The sequence below is a fragment of the Salvelinus fontinalis genome, chromosome 29, assembly GCF_029448725.1.
Source record: "Salvelinus fontinalis isolate EN_2023a chromosome 29, ASM2944872v1, whole genome shotgun sequence".
NCBI lineage: Eukaryota > Metazoa > Chordata > Actinopteri > Salmoniformes > Salmonidae > Salvelinus > Salvelinus fontinalis.
In genome coordinates this window covers 23,866,015-23,882,455 of record NC_074693.1, presented here as the reverse complement: position 1 = coordinate 23,882,455, position 16,441 = coordinate 23,866,015, and the positions used below count along the sequence as shown (strand labels likewise).

General features: G+C 39.1%; 1 protein-coding gene across 2 annotated transcripts; it reads right to left on the bottom strand.

The window, feature by feature from the left end:
* Positions 1–119: 119 nt before the first annotated feature.
* Positions 120–14,741, bottom strand: LOC129827669 (ubiquitin-conjugating enzyme E2 D2-like). Of its 2 annotated transcripts, XM_055888716.1 has the most exons (8): positions 14,412–14,741; positions 4,345–4,407; positions 2,488–2,551; positions 2,290–2,321; positions 2,115–2,192; positions 1,881–1,986; positions 1,670–1,763; positions 120–1,126 (listed from the first exon to the last, which is right to left on the bottom strand). In XM_055888716.1, coding segments are annotated over exons 3-8 (357 nt in total). In that variant the 5' UTR covers positions 2,489–2,551; positions 4,345–4,407; positions 14,412–14,741; the 3' UTR covers positions 120–1,080. The 2 variants fall into 2 exon arrangements, with proteins under 2 accessions (XP_055744691.1, XP_055744690.1); XM_055888715.1 differs by lacking the exon at positions 4,345–4,407.
* Positions 14,742–16,441: the final 1,700 nt, after the last annotated feature.

The following is a 16,441-nucleotide window of genomic DNA, read 5'->3' as shown; positions in this document are numbered from 1 at the left end:
CACAGTTGGGGGCATCTCAGCATTCCCAGAGGCATATCGTTTGCTACTTGTAATGCGATCAACAGCCCTAATGCATCTCCATATATTTAAAAGTAGTCCTGCTACAAAAGAAACCAGAGTTATTTGTTCAACTTTATTGAGAAAAAAAAAGTAACCATTAAATAGCAGAGCTATTAGTTGATCAGCCATTGAGAACTTTGAATAACGTATTCAGTGCAAAAGAGAACAGTGTTATGGATGATGATTAACTAATGGCTCCACGTTCTAAAAACAAAAAGTAACAAAATATCAAAGTGAACACGTTTGCTCTCAATCCATTCTCAGCAGCACATAAACCAATTTCTTATTAACATGCATAAAATATTTTTCTTATTTACTGCATATATCTTCAGCAATTCTCCATTCAAAACAGTTAAAGTTAAGATTCACCCATTTTGAATGTTAGTTTTTGTGCATCTGATGTTCTATTGATTCCTGCGTCATTCCATGTGTATATGAGTTATCGCCGTTCAAGCAGGCCGGCATGACAAGTTTTGCACCGGTTGCATTTCTGCCTGCTTGAACAGTAGCTCAGATACACATGGAATGACCTGGGAATCGATAGAACAAAAACGATAAAACATTCCAAATGTGTGAATCTCAACTTTAAGATTAAGTGTATAATATTCACAGACATCAGTTCTCTAATGCTATTGGAAAAGCGTACAAAAGTGTGATTGAACCATGTTGATCTCCTCAATACAGAAATGGTGGCATTGAGAATCTTTATTTTTAGTTGGCACCTCCTGCGTGAATTCAGAGCAATCGAGCTCTTCACAAAGTGGCTGTGGTTGGCTTTATACAGACACATGCTTCACTGAGAGTTCAGAGCAATTGGCATCTTTTGTAAAGAAAAAAAGGGGTATTGGAGACATTTGTCCTTGTTAAGAGGATGTGAATACATTTAGGGGGCAAAACAAAATCAATTACTGTTATTTGCTGATGGTAAGGGGTTGCGGCCGAATGGGCAAAAAAAAAAAAAAAGCGAATTTATAGTTTTTTCCCAGCTATAATGCAAGTTGATACGACCATGACCGATTATCACATGGCGTACTTCTGAGTCCATTCCCGGGCTATTCTGTTGTACCTGTGGAAAAGTAACAGAAAATAAATCAGTCAACAATAGACAAGGGGTGGAGCTTCAAGAACAACGCCATGCCTTACAACACAGCAACTACCCAAGATAAACCTGAGATGCATGATGTTCACACACAGAGGACTCTCCCATAGTCCCACCAAAATGGCATTCAATACTGTCAAACAGTCCAAGACAGACAATCAGACAGTGGGAGTACAGGTCAGCAAAGACCATCCACCAAAGCAAATTTACTTAGTGGCAAAATATGTCAGCCTCTGAGTTAGTTGAAGTGCTGTCAACAGTAAATGTCAAAACCCACAACAATGTCCTCTCCCTCGACGATGCAGGGCAGTCTTACCCTAAAGCATAGCGTACTTTTCTGTCCATTCTCTCGCTAGTCTATTATACCTGATGCAGAAGGAAAAGTCCTATATTATAAGTATCTAGATCTAATATTATAGGGTATAACTCACTTTGCACCGATCTTGTTCAAGCTTTTGGATAAAAAAGTTGCATAATTTATATAGAATGATTAGAGTACAATATACTAACTTTTCTGTATCTGTTTTGTAGATACGGGCGATCTCTGGCACTAACGGGTCGTCAGGGTTGGGGTCACATAAGAGTGAACAAATGGACAAAAGTACTGAAAGGGAGATTAAAAAGAAGGATTAAGAGTGGATCTTAGGCATGTGAATCAAAATGAAGTCAAGGTAAACATGCGTAACACGAAGGGCACAAAGAATGAAAAACGACACCCTACCTTTAGAGATAGTTAATGCTGGAGACCACTGTGATCTCAAAATATCCAGGCAGATGCTGCCATTACTGTTAATATTTGGGTGGTAAATTCTTGTGGTGAACGCAAGCTGCAATGAAAAGGTTGGAGGAGCAATCAAACACACTGACCCACGGAAAGCTCATTCCTCAATCTTCTACATGCATCAAGACAACTTCAATTGTAAAAGAACAGAGGAACAAGAGCGGAAATTATTACCTTAGGTGGTTTGAAGGGGTAGTCTGTGGGGAAATGAATAGTCAGGAAAAAAACACCACCTTGGTATGGGCTGTCATTCTGAAAAGGAAACAAAATTACATCTCAACGGTCACACTGAGCAGCCAAAGCAAATTCAAATTCATCAAACGGAGAAACACTTTATAATGATACTCACAGGCCCCATAATTGTAGCTTGCCAATGAAACACTGCCAAAACAGAAAGGGAGACAGTTGAGGAATGTTTCAGATGCCATGCTGTTGATCATTTATTTCCACTGAGATTATTCTGTATAATGAAAAGCGCTTTACAAATGTAATAAATTACGAATTATTATAATGTTAGGTTTACTACAAGTGCTCAGTTTGGCCTTACTGTCGTCTCCAACCGGGCCAGCGGAACACTGTGCAGGAGGGTCCCTGCCCAGGTCGTTCAGCTCCTGAAACAGAGACCAAACCAGAACACCATCAGCCCACTGTTCCCCTTCCAAGTACCAACACTGTTAACTCATCTTTGCTACTGCACAGACCTCACAGTCGTACTTGGAAGAGCATTTGCTTTGCATTTACATTGCTGGTGTTGCAAAGAGCAAGGTGCACTGCACAGGAAGTACTTTTAAAGTTTAATTAGAGACTGATGAAAAGAGGAATCCATTTGATAACGACTGTAGCTCAATGATTAGTCTTGGCCATAATGAAAGTGGGCAGTGACTAAACAGTTTCTTGTATTGCCGTGATTGAGCATATGGTATCTTGCAGAGCCCCGTTAGAGCAAGCACTTCAGGACAACAGATCAGGTAAGAACTTCTTGGGCCAATAGTAATACTGTCTATATTGCATGTGGGTCCGAGTGGTAGTGACATGAGGGTGAGAATGTTAGTCATGGAATAGATCAGTAAAATAGGTGCAAGCCTTGAGCAGGCAGGAAGCTGCGGGCTGTGTTGCCGTCAGGCAAAGTTGGTGTCTGTGCAAAGCTGAGCTAAAGTAGACACACACAGCCGTCACCCAACCTGTAACAGCCTGTGTTGACATGGACCTAGGCTTCCTCACCCATGGTCAACTAACGGGTTGGAAAAGGTCAAAATTTGACTTATGTAAATACAGACCTGCTATATCTCAGTAATAAACATAGGCCTGCATAGACTTGAATGATGCGTATGTGAGGCGAGGAAAATAATTAGCCTCGAGTGTAGCGATAGTCCCAACTTTGCATGATGGATGAGGCCTATCCCTGACAACTTGTGGCAATGTCTCAAACACCCAAGTCAGAGCGTGGATTTGTCTGATCAGTGCTACACTGGAGGGAAAGATGACAGTAGCTAGGTTTCCATAAAATTTGAAACAGATTTATGCAACAAATTATATAATAAGCTTTTTATATGCACATTTTCCCACCAGAGTTGTTTCCATCAGACTGACTGTTGCGGATTAAAAGGCAGTGTGTGATGACAGGGCACATAAAAACACTTGTGCTTAAGTTTTTGTGTACTGAATTTTTTTTACAAAAATAACTTGTTTGTGTATCCATTGCAATCTACACTACCGATAGTGTTGTCACAAACTGGCAATAAATGGCAAACTTGGCCAATCTGGTTTTCACACATGCTCTCAAGACAACAGTTTGCTCCTAGTGGATACTGGACAGGTTAGGTTATGACATGGATAAGAGCAAGATCTTTTTTATTTGTTAATTGGCACCTAAGCATCGATCATCTTGTCACTAGCATACAAATCTAATCAGCATTTATTTGTCGTACACATGAGGTAATTTTCTATCTATAAAATCGGGTGACCCGCTAAGAAAAATTACAGCAAGTCTGAGGGTCTTAGGGGCCAAGCCGAATTTCTTCAGCCTCCTGAGGTTGAAGAGGCACTGTTCACCTTCACCACACTGTATGGGTAAAGGGACCATTTCCGGTTGTCAGTGATGTGCACGAGGAGGAACTTGAAGCTTTTCATCTTCTCCACTGCGGCCCCACCGATGTGGATGGGGTGTGCACTCTGCTTGTCTCCTGTAATCTACGATCAAGCGCTTTTGTTTTGTTAACACTGAGGGAGAGTTTTTCCCCCCCGCCTACCACTGTTGTGTCGTCAGCAAACTTGATGATTGAGCTGAAGACGTGCGTGGCCACACAGTCATGGTTGAACAGGTAGTACAGGAGGGGGCTGAGCACGCACCCCTGTTGGGCCCCCGTGTCGAGGATCACCACGTGGCGGAGGTGTTGTTGCCTACCTTCACCACCTGGGGTCAGCCCATCAGGATGTCCAGTCTAGAGAAAAGTCTTTGTCTTCAGGCCTGGAGGGAAGCCAAAGTCATTCCGCTACCAAAGAGTGGTAAAGCAGCCTTTACTGGTTCTAATAGCAGACCTAAATCAGCTTGCTGCCAGCTCTCAGCAAATACAATGCTACTTCTCTGTAAATAAATAAAAAAATTGACGTTCAGCATTCTTATATAGAAGGGCACTCAACATGTACTGCACTGATACAAATTACTGGTGATTGGTTGAAAGAAATTGATAAGAAGATTGTGGGAGCTGTACTGTTAGATTTCAGTGCAGCCTTTGATATTATTGACCATAACCGGTTGTTGAAAAACACTTGTTATGGCTTTTCAACCTCTACCATTTTGTGGATTCAGAGCCATCTAATATAACTCGGGTTCTCTCTAATGTTAAACACATAAAATGTGTTGTACCGCAGGGCAGCTCTCTAGGCCCTCTACTCTTTTATATTTTTATCAGTGACCCGCCACTGGCATTAAACAAAGCATGTGTGTCCATGCATAGATGGTTAAATCATCAGCAACCACAGCTAATGAAGTCACTGAAATCCGTAAAGAGTTGCAGTCTGTTTTGGAATGGATGGCCAGTAATAAACTGGCCAGGAATAAAATAAAATCTCTAAAACTAAGATCATTGTATTTGATACAAATCATTCCCTAACCTCCGCTGAATCTGGTAATGAATGGTGTGGCTGTTGAGGAGACTACTTGGCGTTACCATAGATTGTAAACTGTCATGGACAAAACATAGATTCAATGGTTGATGGGGAGAGGTCTGTCCGTAATAAAGAGATGCTTTGCTCTTTTGACAGCTCTCCACAAAGCAAGTCCCGCAGGCTCTTTTTTAAAATGTTTTTATAAGAAACAATATGTTGGAAATGTCTAACTGTTTGCATAGTCAACTTACACAAAGCACTGACGCACACATTAACCCCACCAGGGGTCTTTTCACAGTCCCCAGGTCCAGAACAAATGAAAGGAAACGTACAGTATTATACAGAGCCATGCATGCATAGAATTCCCTTCCATCTTTCATAGCACAAGTGAACAGCAAACCTGGTTTCAAAAAACAAATAAAGCAACACCTCACGGCACAATGCCTCTCCCCCATGTGACCTACTGTTTGTGTGTATGTACTGACATGTATTTGTAACTGATAAATGCACACACACTACATGTTAATGTTTTTAAATGTATATAAATTGTAAAGTCTCTTGTCTGTAATGTATTTTTCATTATATGTCGGACCCCAGTAAGACTAGCTGTCGCCATTGGCGTCGGCTAATGGGGATCCTAATAATAATCAAATGGTGGACACCTTAACGTAAGTGGGGACAACATACTGGGATATGGAGAGATTGAATATGTCCGTAAACACTCCAGCCAGCTGGTTTACACATGCTCCCAGAACACGGCTTGGGGTAAAATTAAGACCCTCGATATTTATTGGAAACGAGCATTATGCTCATCACTGTCCACTTTCACCACCCTGTGCATGCTTTTCAAGTCGCAGTGGGATGACCACACAACATAGCATGGCGTGACTGTAAATTTACATCAACATGGTTATTCTAGCAACAATTGTGCCACAAATTGCTTCCACCGCAATTCATAGCATAATTATTTTTACAGACAAAAAGATAATTCCAACAGTTACCCCAAGTGTTTTCCTCTAAATCACAAGTCAAATTGCAACATTTTGTTAAAAATATGGCTTAAAGTGGTCTTATGGACAGACACTCCAATCTCCGCTGTGGAGCTCCTTCAGGGTTATCTTTGGTCTCTTTGTTGTTGTTTTTTTGTTGTTTTTTAGGGGTGGATCAGCTTAGTATTGCGGAAAGAATGTTGCTTCCAATGTAATTGTCTGCATCATTTCCATTCCCCCATATTTTTTTGGGTAAACATATATATCCATACACGTATGCATACATATACACATATATACATACAAATACCTATATAGACATACATACTTTTTTAAAGAATATGCCTTTATTATTATTCCCCGCGACCCTACCACCAATCCCCCAATTGGAGTAAACTTATAAACACTTCTGCTTTTACCTTCAATTTCTACATCTTATAGCTATCTTACAGACACAGTCCACTTTACAATAGTTCTCTCTTATTTGTTCTTAGTCCTTCCTCTATTTCTGTTGTCCATCCAATTTTATTTCCACTTGTAACTGTGCTATTTCACAAAAGCTCCGCACCTATACACATTTCACAGATCCCGTATGCCCTATATTGTTTATCTTGTTATTAGTCCCACCCTTCAGCTCCACCCAACCCCTCCCATCTATCTTCCAACATCATCCATTTCGGATTTCTATTTGCCATACATTTCTCAACTGTGCTGTGATGCTTCACAAAAGACCTGAACCTTCCTATTCTCATAGCTTCTACAGATTGTAAATTAAAAATAAACATCTTTGCCAAAATAATTATTATATTATTGATTGATTGACTATGGCTTTTCAAATCCCCCAGTATTGCTATCTGTAGCGTTAGTTTTAGGCAAATGTTGCAATTCTTCAGCCATTCCTGGACCTGTGACCAAAAACGAGCTACATATGGACAATACCAAAATAAATGATCTAATGACTCTGCCTCCTCACAACAGAATCTGCAGAGCTGGGAAGATTGTATACCCCATATATATAACATTCTATTAGTTGCAAGAATTTTGTACAGTAATTTATATTGAAAAATTTGAAGTTTTGAATCCGGCGTTGTTTTGCGTATCAATTCATAAACCATGTGCCATGGAATGGGTACATCGAAAATCTCTTCCCAACTATTTTGCAATTTGTATGGCACAGCTGTTAGTTTTTTGGTCCTTAAATGAAATTGGTATATGTTTTTATTTATCACACTTTTCTTTAACCATTTTTGTTCTTTAATACAGGGCCGACATACAAGTTCCTTACTTTTTTCCCCTTCTACTTGCCTCTTCCATTTTTGTGGTAATGCTGCAATTAATTGGTTGTAATTTTGGGTAGAGCAGACTTTTCCATATGTCTGTGTTAGCTGCATGTGTGACATAACTCCACCAGTCCTATTTATGATATCATTCACAAAAATTATACCTTTTTTAAACATTTCTTCGATAAATACAGTTTTTTTTATCAATTATTATATTTGAATTAAACCACAATATTTGTTGTACTATTTGTTCCGTCCTTTCAGGTGGATTAAACTGAAATTGCAACCAACTTTCTAAGGCTTGTTTAAAGAATAAGGATATTTTGGAGATTATTTCCTTTTCAAACAACCGAAAGTGAGCAGGTGTAATCTGAATAAAGGGAAAAAGGCCCTTCTTGAACATAGGATGAGACATTCGTACCAGTTTACTAGAGAACCAGTTTGGATTTAAGTATAACTTTTGTATGACCGATGCCTTTAGTGAGAGGTCTAATGCTTTAATATTTAATAATTTCTGCCCTCCGAATTCATATTCGTTATATAAATAGGCCCTTTTAATTTTATCTGGCTTGCCGTTCCAAATAAAATTGAATATTTTTTGTTCATATAATTTAAAAAACAGGTCACTAGGTGTAGGCAAAACCATAAGCAAATAGGTAAACTGTGATATGACTAAAGAGTTAATTAGGGTGATTTTTCCACAAATAGACAGGTATTTTCCTTTCCATGGTAGCAAGATCTTATCTATTTTTGCTAACTTTCTATAAAAATTTATTGGAGTGAGATCATTTCTTTCTTTTGGGATTTTTATACCGAGTATGTCCACATCTCCGTCAGACCATTTAATTGGTAAACTACATGGCAATATAAAATGTGTATTTTTTAGTGATCCAATAGGTAATATGGTACATTTATCATAATTTGGTTTTAATCCAGAGAGGATAGCAAAGGTATCTAGATCCTCTATGAGGCCCTGGAGAGACTCTAGTTGTGGTTTTAAAAGAAAACATGAATCATCAGCGTACAATGACACCTTAGTTTTTAAGCCATGGATTTCTAATCCTTTAATATTAATGTTTGATCTAATTTTAACAGCTAACATTTCGATGGCAATAATAAATAGATATGCCGATAGTGGACAACCTTGTTTTACTCCTCTAGATAGTTTAAAACTTTCTGAGATGTAGCCATTATTTACTATTTTACACCTAGGGTTACTATACATAATTTTAACCCATTTTATAAGAGATTCCCCAAAATTGAAATATTCTAGGCATTTATATATAAACTCCAGTCGTACTTTATCAAAAGCCTTTTCAAAATCAGCTATGAAAACCAGGCCTGGTGTCCCCGATATCTCATAGTGTTCTATTGTTTCCAGTACTTGCCTTATATTATCTCCAATGTATCGTCCATGTAAAAAACCTGTCTGATTAGGATGAATAATATCTGACAAAACTTTTTTTATTCTATGCGCCAAGCATTTTGCTAGGATTTTTGCATCACAACACTGAAGTGTAAGAGGTCTCCAATTTTTTAATTGGACTGGATCTTTATATATACCACTTGGGTCCTGTTTCAGTAATAACGATATCAGACCTTCTTGTTGTGTGTCTGATAACCACTCCTATATAAATGGTAGATTAAAACAAGTTAATAATGGTCCTTTGAGTATATCAAAAAACGTTTTGTATACTTCCACTGGTATGCCATCCAGCCCTGGAGTTTTCCCATCTTTAAAGGCCCCAATTGCAACAAGCAGTTCCTCCTCTGTAATTTGGCCTTCACATGAGTCTTTCTGTTCAGATGTTAATTTTACATTATTAATAGGAAAAAAATCCATACAATTAGTTTCAGTTAGTGGAGATGGAGGAGCCTGAAACGAAAACATATTCTTAAAGTACTTTACTTCCTCTTTCAAAATATCATTTGGTGAATCATGCGTGATTCCATCATTTGTCACAAGTTTTAATACATTTTTTTTGGTAGCATTTCTATATTGAAGATTGAAAAAGAATTTGGTGCATTTTTCCCCATATTCCATCCAGTTCGCTTTATTTTTATAATATATTACACTGGATCTTTCTTGAATAAGTTCCTCCATTTCTTTTTGTTTTTCCTCTAAATTATTCTGTGCCTCTATGGTACCGTTTTTATTGCTATCTAACTGTACTGTTAGTCCTTCAATTTCCTTTGTTAATATGGACTCTTTTGATCTAAATTGCTTTTGTTTTATAGATGAGTACTGAATTGCATGGCCTCTAAAGGCACACTTAAAAGTGTCCCATACAATAAGGGGATCTGCTGTACCTATGTTATGTCTGAAAAAGTCAGTTATAAAATCTTCTGTCCTAGTTCTAAACAATTTATCATCTAGTAGACTTTGATTAAATTTCCAATATCCTCGCCCACGTGGAAATTCTGTAAGAGAAATATATATGCCAATTATGTGATGATCCGACCGCATTCTATCCCCTATCAACACTTTTTTAACTTTTGGTGCCAGAGAGAATGGAATAAGAAAGTAGTCAAGACGACTAGCTTGATTCAGCCTCCGCCATGTATATCTCACTAAATCAGGGTATTTAAGTCTCCATATATCCACTAATTCCAATATATCCATGACATTCATGATTTCCTTAAGTGCCTGAGGGTGATAATTTGTAGTGTGATTTCCTTTCCGGTCTATAGAGCTATTTAAGACCGTATTAAAATCTCCCATTATAATAATAGAGTCTAGTGTTGCTTGTAGAGTTGATAAGTTCTTATATATATTTTCAAAGAAGCTTGGATCATCATTATTCGGACCGTATAGGTTAACAAGCCATATTTGTTTATTGTCCAATAACATATTTAAAATAATCCATCTACCTTGAGGATCTGTTTGGACAATTTGCACATTTGGATCAAAATTATTGTTAATTAAGATCATCACCCCTTTTGAATTTCTTTGCCCATGGGAGAAATATATTTTGCCCACCCAGTTCTTTTTCCACAAAACTTCATCTAAAACTGTTGAATGGGTTTCCTGTAAACAATAAATATTATAATCCTTCTCTTTTAGCCAGGTAAATACTGATCGTCGTTTCTTATTATCTGCTAAGCCATTACAATTGTAACTGGCTATACTTATTTCACCACTTACCATGAGACACACCTTTCATTCTTTTAATCAGAATATATTTTTGTAAACGTACTATTAAAAAGTAACATAATGATTGAGTGTCTATATAGTTGTACCATGATATTTGCATTTCTACTAAGTAAACCTCCAATTGGTCCCTACTATTCCACCCGCTAAAAGGCCTCATCTCCAGATGGCTTGTCATCCCAATGCCCGGCAGACCACCCCCGACCCCCTGTATCCCATAGCCCTGAACCGACTGGGATCCATTCTTTGAAAAGAGCATACAGTTCCATTTACCGAATTGAAGTAAATCAATTGCCATATGCATTTCCATTGCCGTCACCTCGATTTGTATTATATATAGCTGTGGATCATCCTCTATTGTACCTTACATCTTTTACTTCTTCTTTCGCAACAGTTGTGGGATACACACATACACACTCAGCCCTTACCCCCACACAACCATAAGCTCACTTTCTCAACAGTTGCACCATCCCAGAGCCCAACTCAAGATGGGTCATGATTTACAAATGCTATTGCAGTTGCAGCTGCATGAGAAGGCCTGCAAGACCGCGCAAAAAAATAAGCAAAAATTGAAATTTATTTACCATTGTCATATCCTAGATAATGGCAGTCAAATGTACACCCTATTCCTGAAAAACACCCACAATACGGCCACCAGTCATGACCATGTCCCCACGCATCTCCATGCAGTCCGACCTTGATTCTGTGCCGCCAGGGCCACAATAATATACCCCCTCTCTGAATGTCCGAGTGTGACCCCCTCCCCATGGGTTACTGCAGCTAGTGTTGCCAGCACTGCCACTGCCTGGGTGGGGGTACCCCACCGGAATCCCCACCGGCTAGGTACAAGGTCGTCAAGGTTCTCATTAGCAGCTTTGAGAAATTCCTTGTATATTTTCCTCTCCCTTTAGGGGGCTTTGGCTTTGCAGGACCAACCCTGCCAAGCAGGCTCAGAATCTTGAGGGGGCAGTGCTGCTCTTGGTCTCTGACCTCATTTTAGCTGCATATAGACCGCTTACAGCGAGCACATAAAACAGTTAGGGACTTCTCCTTAATATCTGGGTCATTCAGGTGGGTGTCTAGGGTATAGGGCCATAGACAGTACCATTAAAATAGGATAATAATTAGATATAATTTATTAAGATAAAAAAAAAGTAGTTTTCCATGATAGGACAATAAATAAATAAGACGTATAATTCATTATAAAAGTATATCCATCATCTGAACAACATTGAAAGCCCTCTCATACCCGGCTCACAGCAATACATTGGCTCTGGGATATGCAACCATTTCATTACTCACTCACTCAACTTTCCAAACATTACAAATAAGATAAAAAATAAGATAAAAAATAAAATAAACACAAACCATACCATCCACACATACTGTGCCTTCTGTTTACTTAGTTTTTATCTTCACTGTGTAAAAATAGTGCTTGTGTGTTCAATTAGTTATATGTGAAGATTTATAAAAAAGCTATATTTTTTGTTGTATTGTTACAATCAGTAACCGGGCTTGAATTGTGTTTATTTTCCTCGTCTATGAGAACTTTGTAAATTTTAAAATAACCATGGAGTAGTCTTTGTGTCTCTGAACAACTGGTTATCAATATATAGTTTATCAACGACGAGAGCTACTCGTTTCGCTTTTAATCTGTTTTCTTTGAAAATTGGATACAGAACTTTGCGCCGTTCTGCAATTTCCTTCGGAAACTGATCATTCATGCCAATTTTGGTCCCAGCAAGTCTTTTCCCCAGGCTTTTAACCATTATTTTATCTTTAAATGAAGCAAATTTTGCAACAATTGGGCGTTCGTACCTCTGTCCCCTCTGTCCGAAGCGGTGAACACGTTCAAGTTGGATTTTGTCGACAACTTCGCATGGAATCTGAAGCGCTGTACGGAGGAACTCTCTAACTATAGATTCAGGAACTTCTCCTTCTTTTTCTTGGATACCTGTAAGTACCAAATTCTCTCTCATGGATCTAGTTTGAATCTCCAGTAAGGCTTCCTTCAGAACGATGTTCTCTTTTTTAATTCCATTCATTTCGGTTTGAATCTTATTGACTGTCCCTTTTAGCTTGTGTGTTTCCTTCTCCAATGTCGCAGCTTTTTCATCACTCATCTCTAGGCTTGCCTTTAACTCTTTTATATCCTTACTAAGTAATTCAAGTAAACCCAGTTTGTCATTTATTGATTTTAACAGATCGGTTTCGACCTTTACCATTCCCGGTGGTGAGAATATTAAATCGTCAGTATCTGTCGAAGAATCTCGCTTGCGTTTTGTAAACGGTTCCCCTGTCTTACTCTCCGTCATGTTTGGTTGTTGCCTGTTTTCGTAATATTTGTTGATAAATGTCTCTAGTTTTAGGATTTGTTTTGTGTTATTGTCCAGATTGAAGGTTTATCACTTACCAGATTATGTAGTGCTAATATTTTAGTCTAATTTAGAAGATAATTCGAATATTATGTTTTATCTTGAGGTGCTCTACATAAATCCCTTCAGCCCGCCATTACCCTTACGTTACCTTTACGTCATACGTCAGCCGGTGCTGTCTTTCGGATGTGACATTAAACGGATGTTAAAGTTCTGTGTCTCAGGTACACCCTCTTTGGTCTCTTTGTTGCCTATCTGATTAAGTTTGAGTTTTGGTGGGAGGCCCTCTCTTGGCAGGTTTGTTGTGGTTCCATATTATTTCAATAATGGATTTAAATAGTGCTCTGTGGGATGTTCAAAGTTTCTGGTATTTTTTTATAACCCAACCCTGATCTGTACCTCTCCACAACTTTGTCCCTGACCTGTTTGGAGAGCTCCTTGGTCTTCATGGTGCTGCTTGCTTGCTTGGTGGTGTTGCAGACTCTGGGGTCTTTTAGAACAGGTGTATATATACTGAGATCGTGTGACAGATCATGTGACACTTAGAATGCACACAAGTGGACTTTATTTAACTAATTATGTGACTTCTAAAGGTAATTGGTTGCACCAGATCTTATTTAGGGGCTTCATAGCAAATACATATGCACCCACCACTTTTTCTTTTGATTTCACCAATTTGGACTATTTTCTGTATGTCCATTACATGAAATCCATTTAAATTACAGGTTGTACTGCAACAAAATAGGAAAAACGCCAAGGGGGATGAAATAGTTTTGCAAGGCACTGTAATTGGGTGTTTTCTTAAGTTAACGAGTGACTACCTAATCTTGCATTTTTATCTCGACTTCACAGTCAAATGTCAGTGCATTCATGACATCGCTCTAAACCAAGATTAGGAGAAGTGTTGAATGTATTACTTTGTTTGGGGACACAGCAATTACACTATTTTACTTTAGTAATAATTACCACAGCAGCCATGTATATTTTTATGCCAGAGTTTCGGAATAGATGCCAGAAAATACCAACACGAGGATGACACTCGACTTGGCCAGCTTGTATGACAAGGTTTATATTTCCAGCAAGATACACCAAACCGAAACCTGCCACGAGTTGGTGGTAGTGGTATGTAACAACAACCATATCCTCAATCTCATCAGGTTTCACCATGACTTGTTAACTAGCACCAGAAAGTTTATGGGATAACGTTACTATCTAACAATGACACCGACTAAGCTAACGTGAGACGATTAATATAATTCGGATTCTGAGCTAACGTTACTGCTAGCTAGATTCTGAACTAATATTGAGCTCACACTCACTTTAAATTAGCTAAAACTAGCTAACGTTAGCTTAACTACTTAGCTAGCTAAGCTACTAGGCCATGCTACTGCAAGCCAAGCTGGCTAACAACCAAATAAGCACGCTTGTTATAGCGAACTTGCAACTGCTCACTGTACGACGCGTTACATAACTAACTAAAACGACAAATATACATTTTACCACATGACCTATAACATATCTAACTTATTTAGCTGTGTTTACGGAAAAGATTCAAACAATCAATTTACCTTGTGAATTCGTTTTAAGGCCATTCTGCTAGTGCGTAGGAACCGGTTGTCGAAGATAGAGCAAAGGCTAGCTACGTGATGCTAACTAGCATATAGCAATTAGCTGTAGTGTACGGCGATCTACACCAGCTAGCTTTACATCAACTGACAATATTACTTTTATAGTTGACAAACGGGTATCAATATAACTATACTGGTATTTTCGCTTTTCCTTGGTCGACAGCCGTTGGCCTCTTTGACTGCACTGGTATTATAACGTTTCCGATACGTTAGCTCGGCTCGTTCTTCTGGTCACGACTGTGAAGTGAACAATATTAGTGATGAGTTGAATCAGCGGTTCGCCTTCATAATAAAAGTCCCGCATTGAAACTATACAAATAGTCGAATCATGCCACAATTGGATTAAACCCAAACAAAACAAATCACAGAAAGTAGTGTATATTATACAGAAGTCAAATAATAAATTATGCAGTTGTGTTATTTGTGTGCATACAAATGATAATGATAATAAATTGCTAAAACATACATATGACCACCTCCATTAGTCGAGAGAAGAGAACGTGAAGAGAAAGTTGATAAATGTATCAAATCTGAAGGAGAGTGGTTTCACTAAATGTTTCCCTGTGACCTGATATGATAAACTGCCTTTTCTGTTCAGTCCTATCACAGAGCCCTGACCTACATGCCATGTAGTGAGTTTAAAATTAAGATTGCTGCGTCTTGTTGGGTATCAGAGCTGGCATGTCTACTCTAGAGAATACTCAAACAACAGGGGGAATCAAGGGTTGAGGGCATTACTTTGCTAACTTTTTAACCCAATGGGAGTATTAACTCAGATAGCATAAGAACACTGCATAAGTAATGGCAAAATGTGTAGAATTGCAGGAAATTAGCTTTAAAACAGCAAAATGTTGTACTCCATCCACTTGACAGGTGTGGCATATCAAAAAGCTGATTAAACCTCATGATCATTACACAGGTGCGCCTTGTGGTGGGGACAATAAAAGACCACTTTAAAATGTGCAGTTTTGTCATACAACACAATGCCACAGATGTCTCAAGTATTGAGGGAGCGTGCAATTGGCACGCTGACTGCAGGAATGTCCACCAGATTGCCTCCCGGGTGGCGCAGTGGTCTAAGGCACTAGCTGTGCCACCAGAGACTCTGGGTTTGAGCCCAGGCTCTGTCGCAGCCGGCCGTGACCGGGAGGCCCATGGGGTGGCACACAATTGGCCTAGTGTCGTCCGGGTTAGGGAGGGTTTGGCCGGCAGGGATATCCTTGTCTCATTGTGCACTAGTGACTCCTGTGACAGGCTGGGCGCAGTGCATGCTGACCAGGTCGCTAGGTGTATGGTGTTTCCTCTGACACATTGGTGTGGCTGGCTTCCGGGTTGGATGTGTGCTGGATGTGTTAAGAAGCAGTGTGGCTTGGTTGGGTTGTGTTTCGGAGGATGCATGGCTCTTGACCTTCGCCTCTCCTGAGTCTGTGTGGGAGTTGTAGTGATGAGACAAGACAGTAACTACTAACAATTGGATACCATGAAAAAGGTGGGGGGGGTGAGGAGTATTTCTGTCTGTAATAAAGGTATTTTGTGGGTAAAAACTAATTCTGATTGGCTGGGGCTGGCTCCGCCTATGCCCACCCATGGCTTCACCCCTGCCCAGTCATGTGAAATCCATAGATTAGGGCCTAATTTATTTTTATTGACTTATTCCCTTATATGAACTGTAACTCAGTAAAATCTTTGAAATTGTTGCATGTTGCGTTTATATTTTTGTTCAGTATAGAATCTAGACGCTAGTGCACCACGAGTAGCGTCGGGCCAGGTCATGCGAGGACCGAATTGGGGCACAAAGAAACGTTCACTGTGAGCATCAGATTAGATAGTCACACAAGTCAGCTTCAGAATTCAGTTTGATACTTATGATTAATAAAAAGTTGTGTAAAATGGCCTTTAATGTGGGGGAAGTCCTTTTCAAAATCGATAAACATACAGAGAGCCCTTTCTGGGTGCCTGTATATCCATCT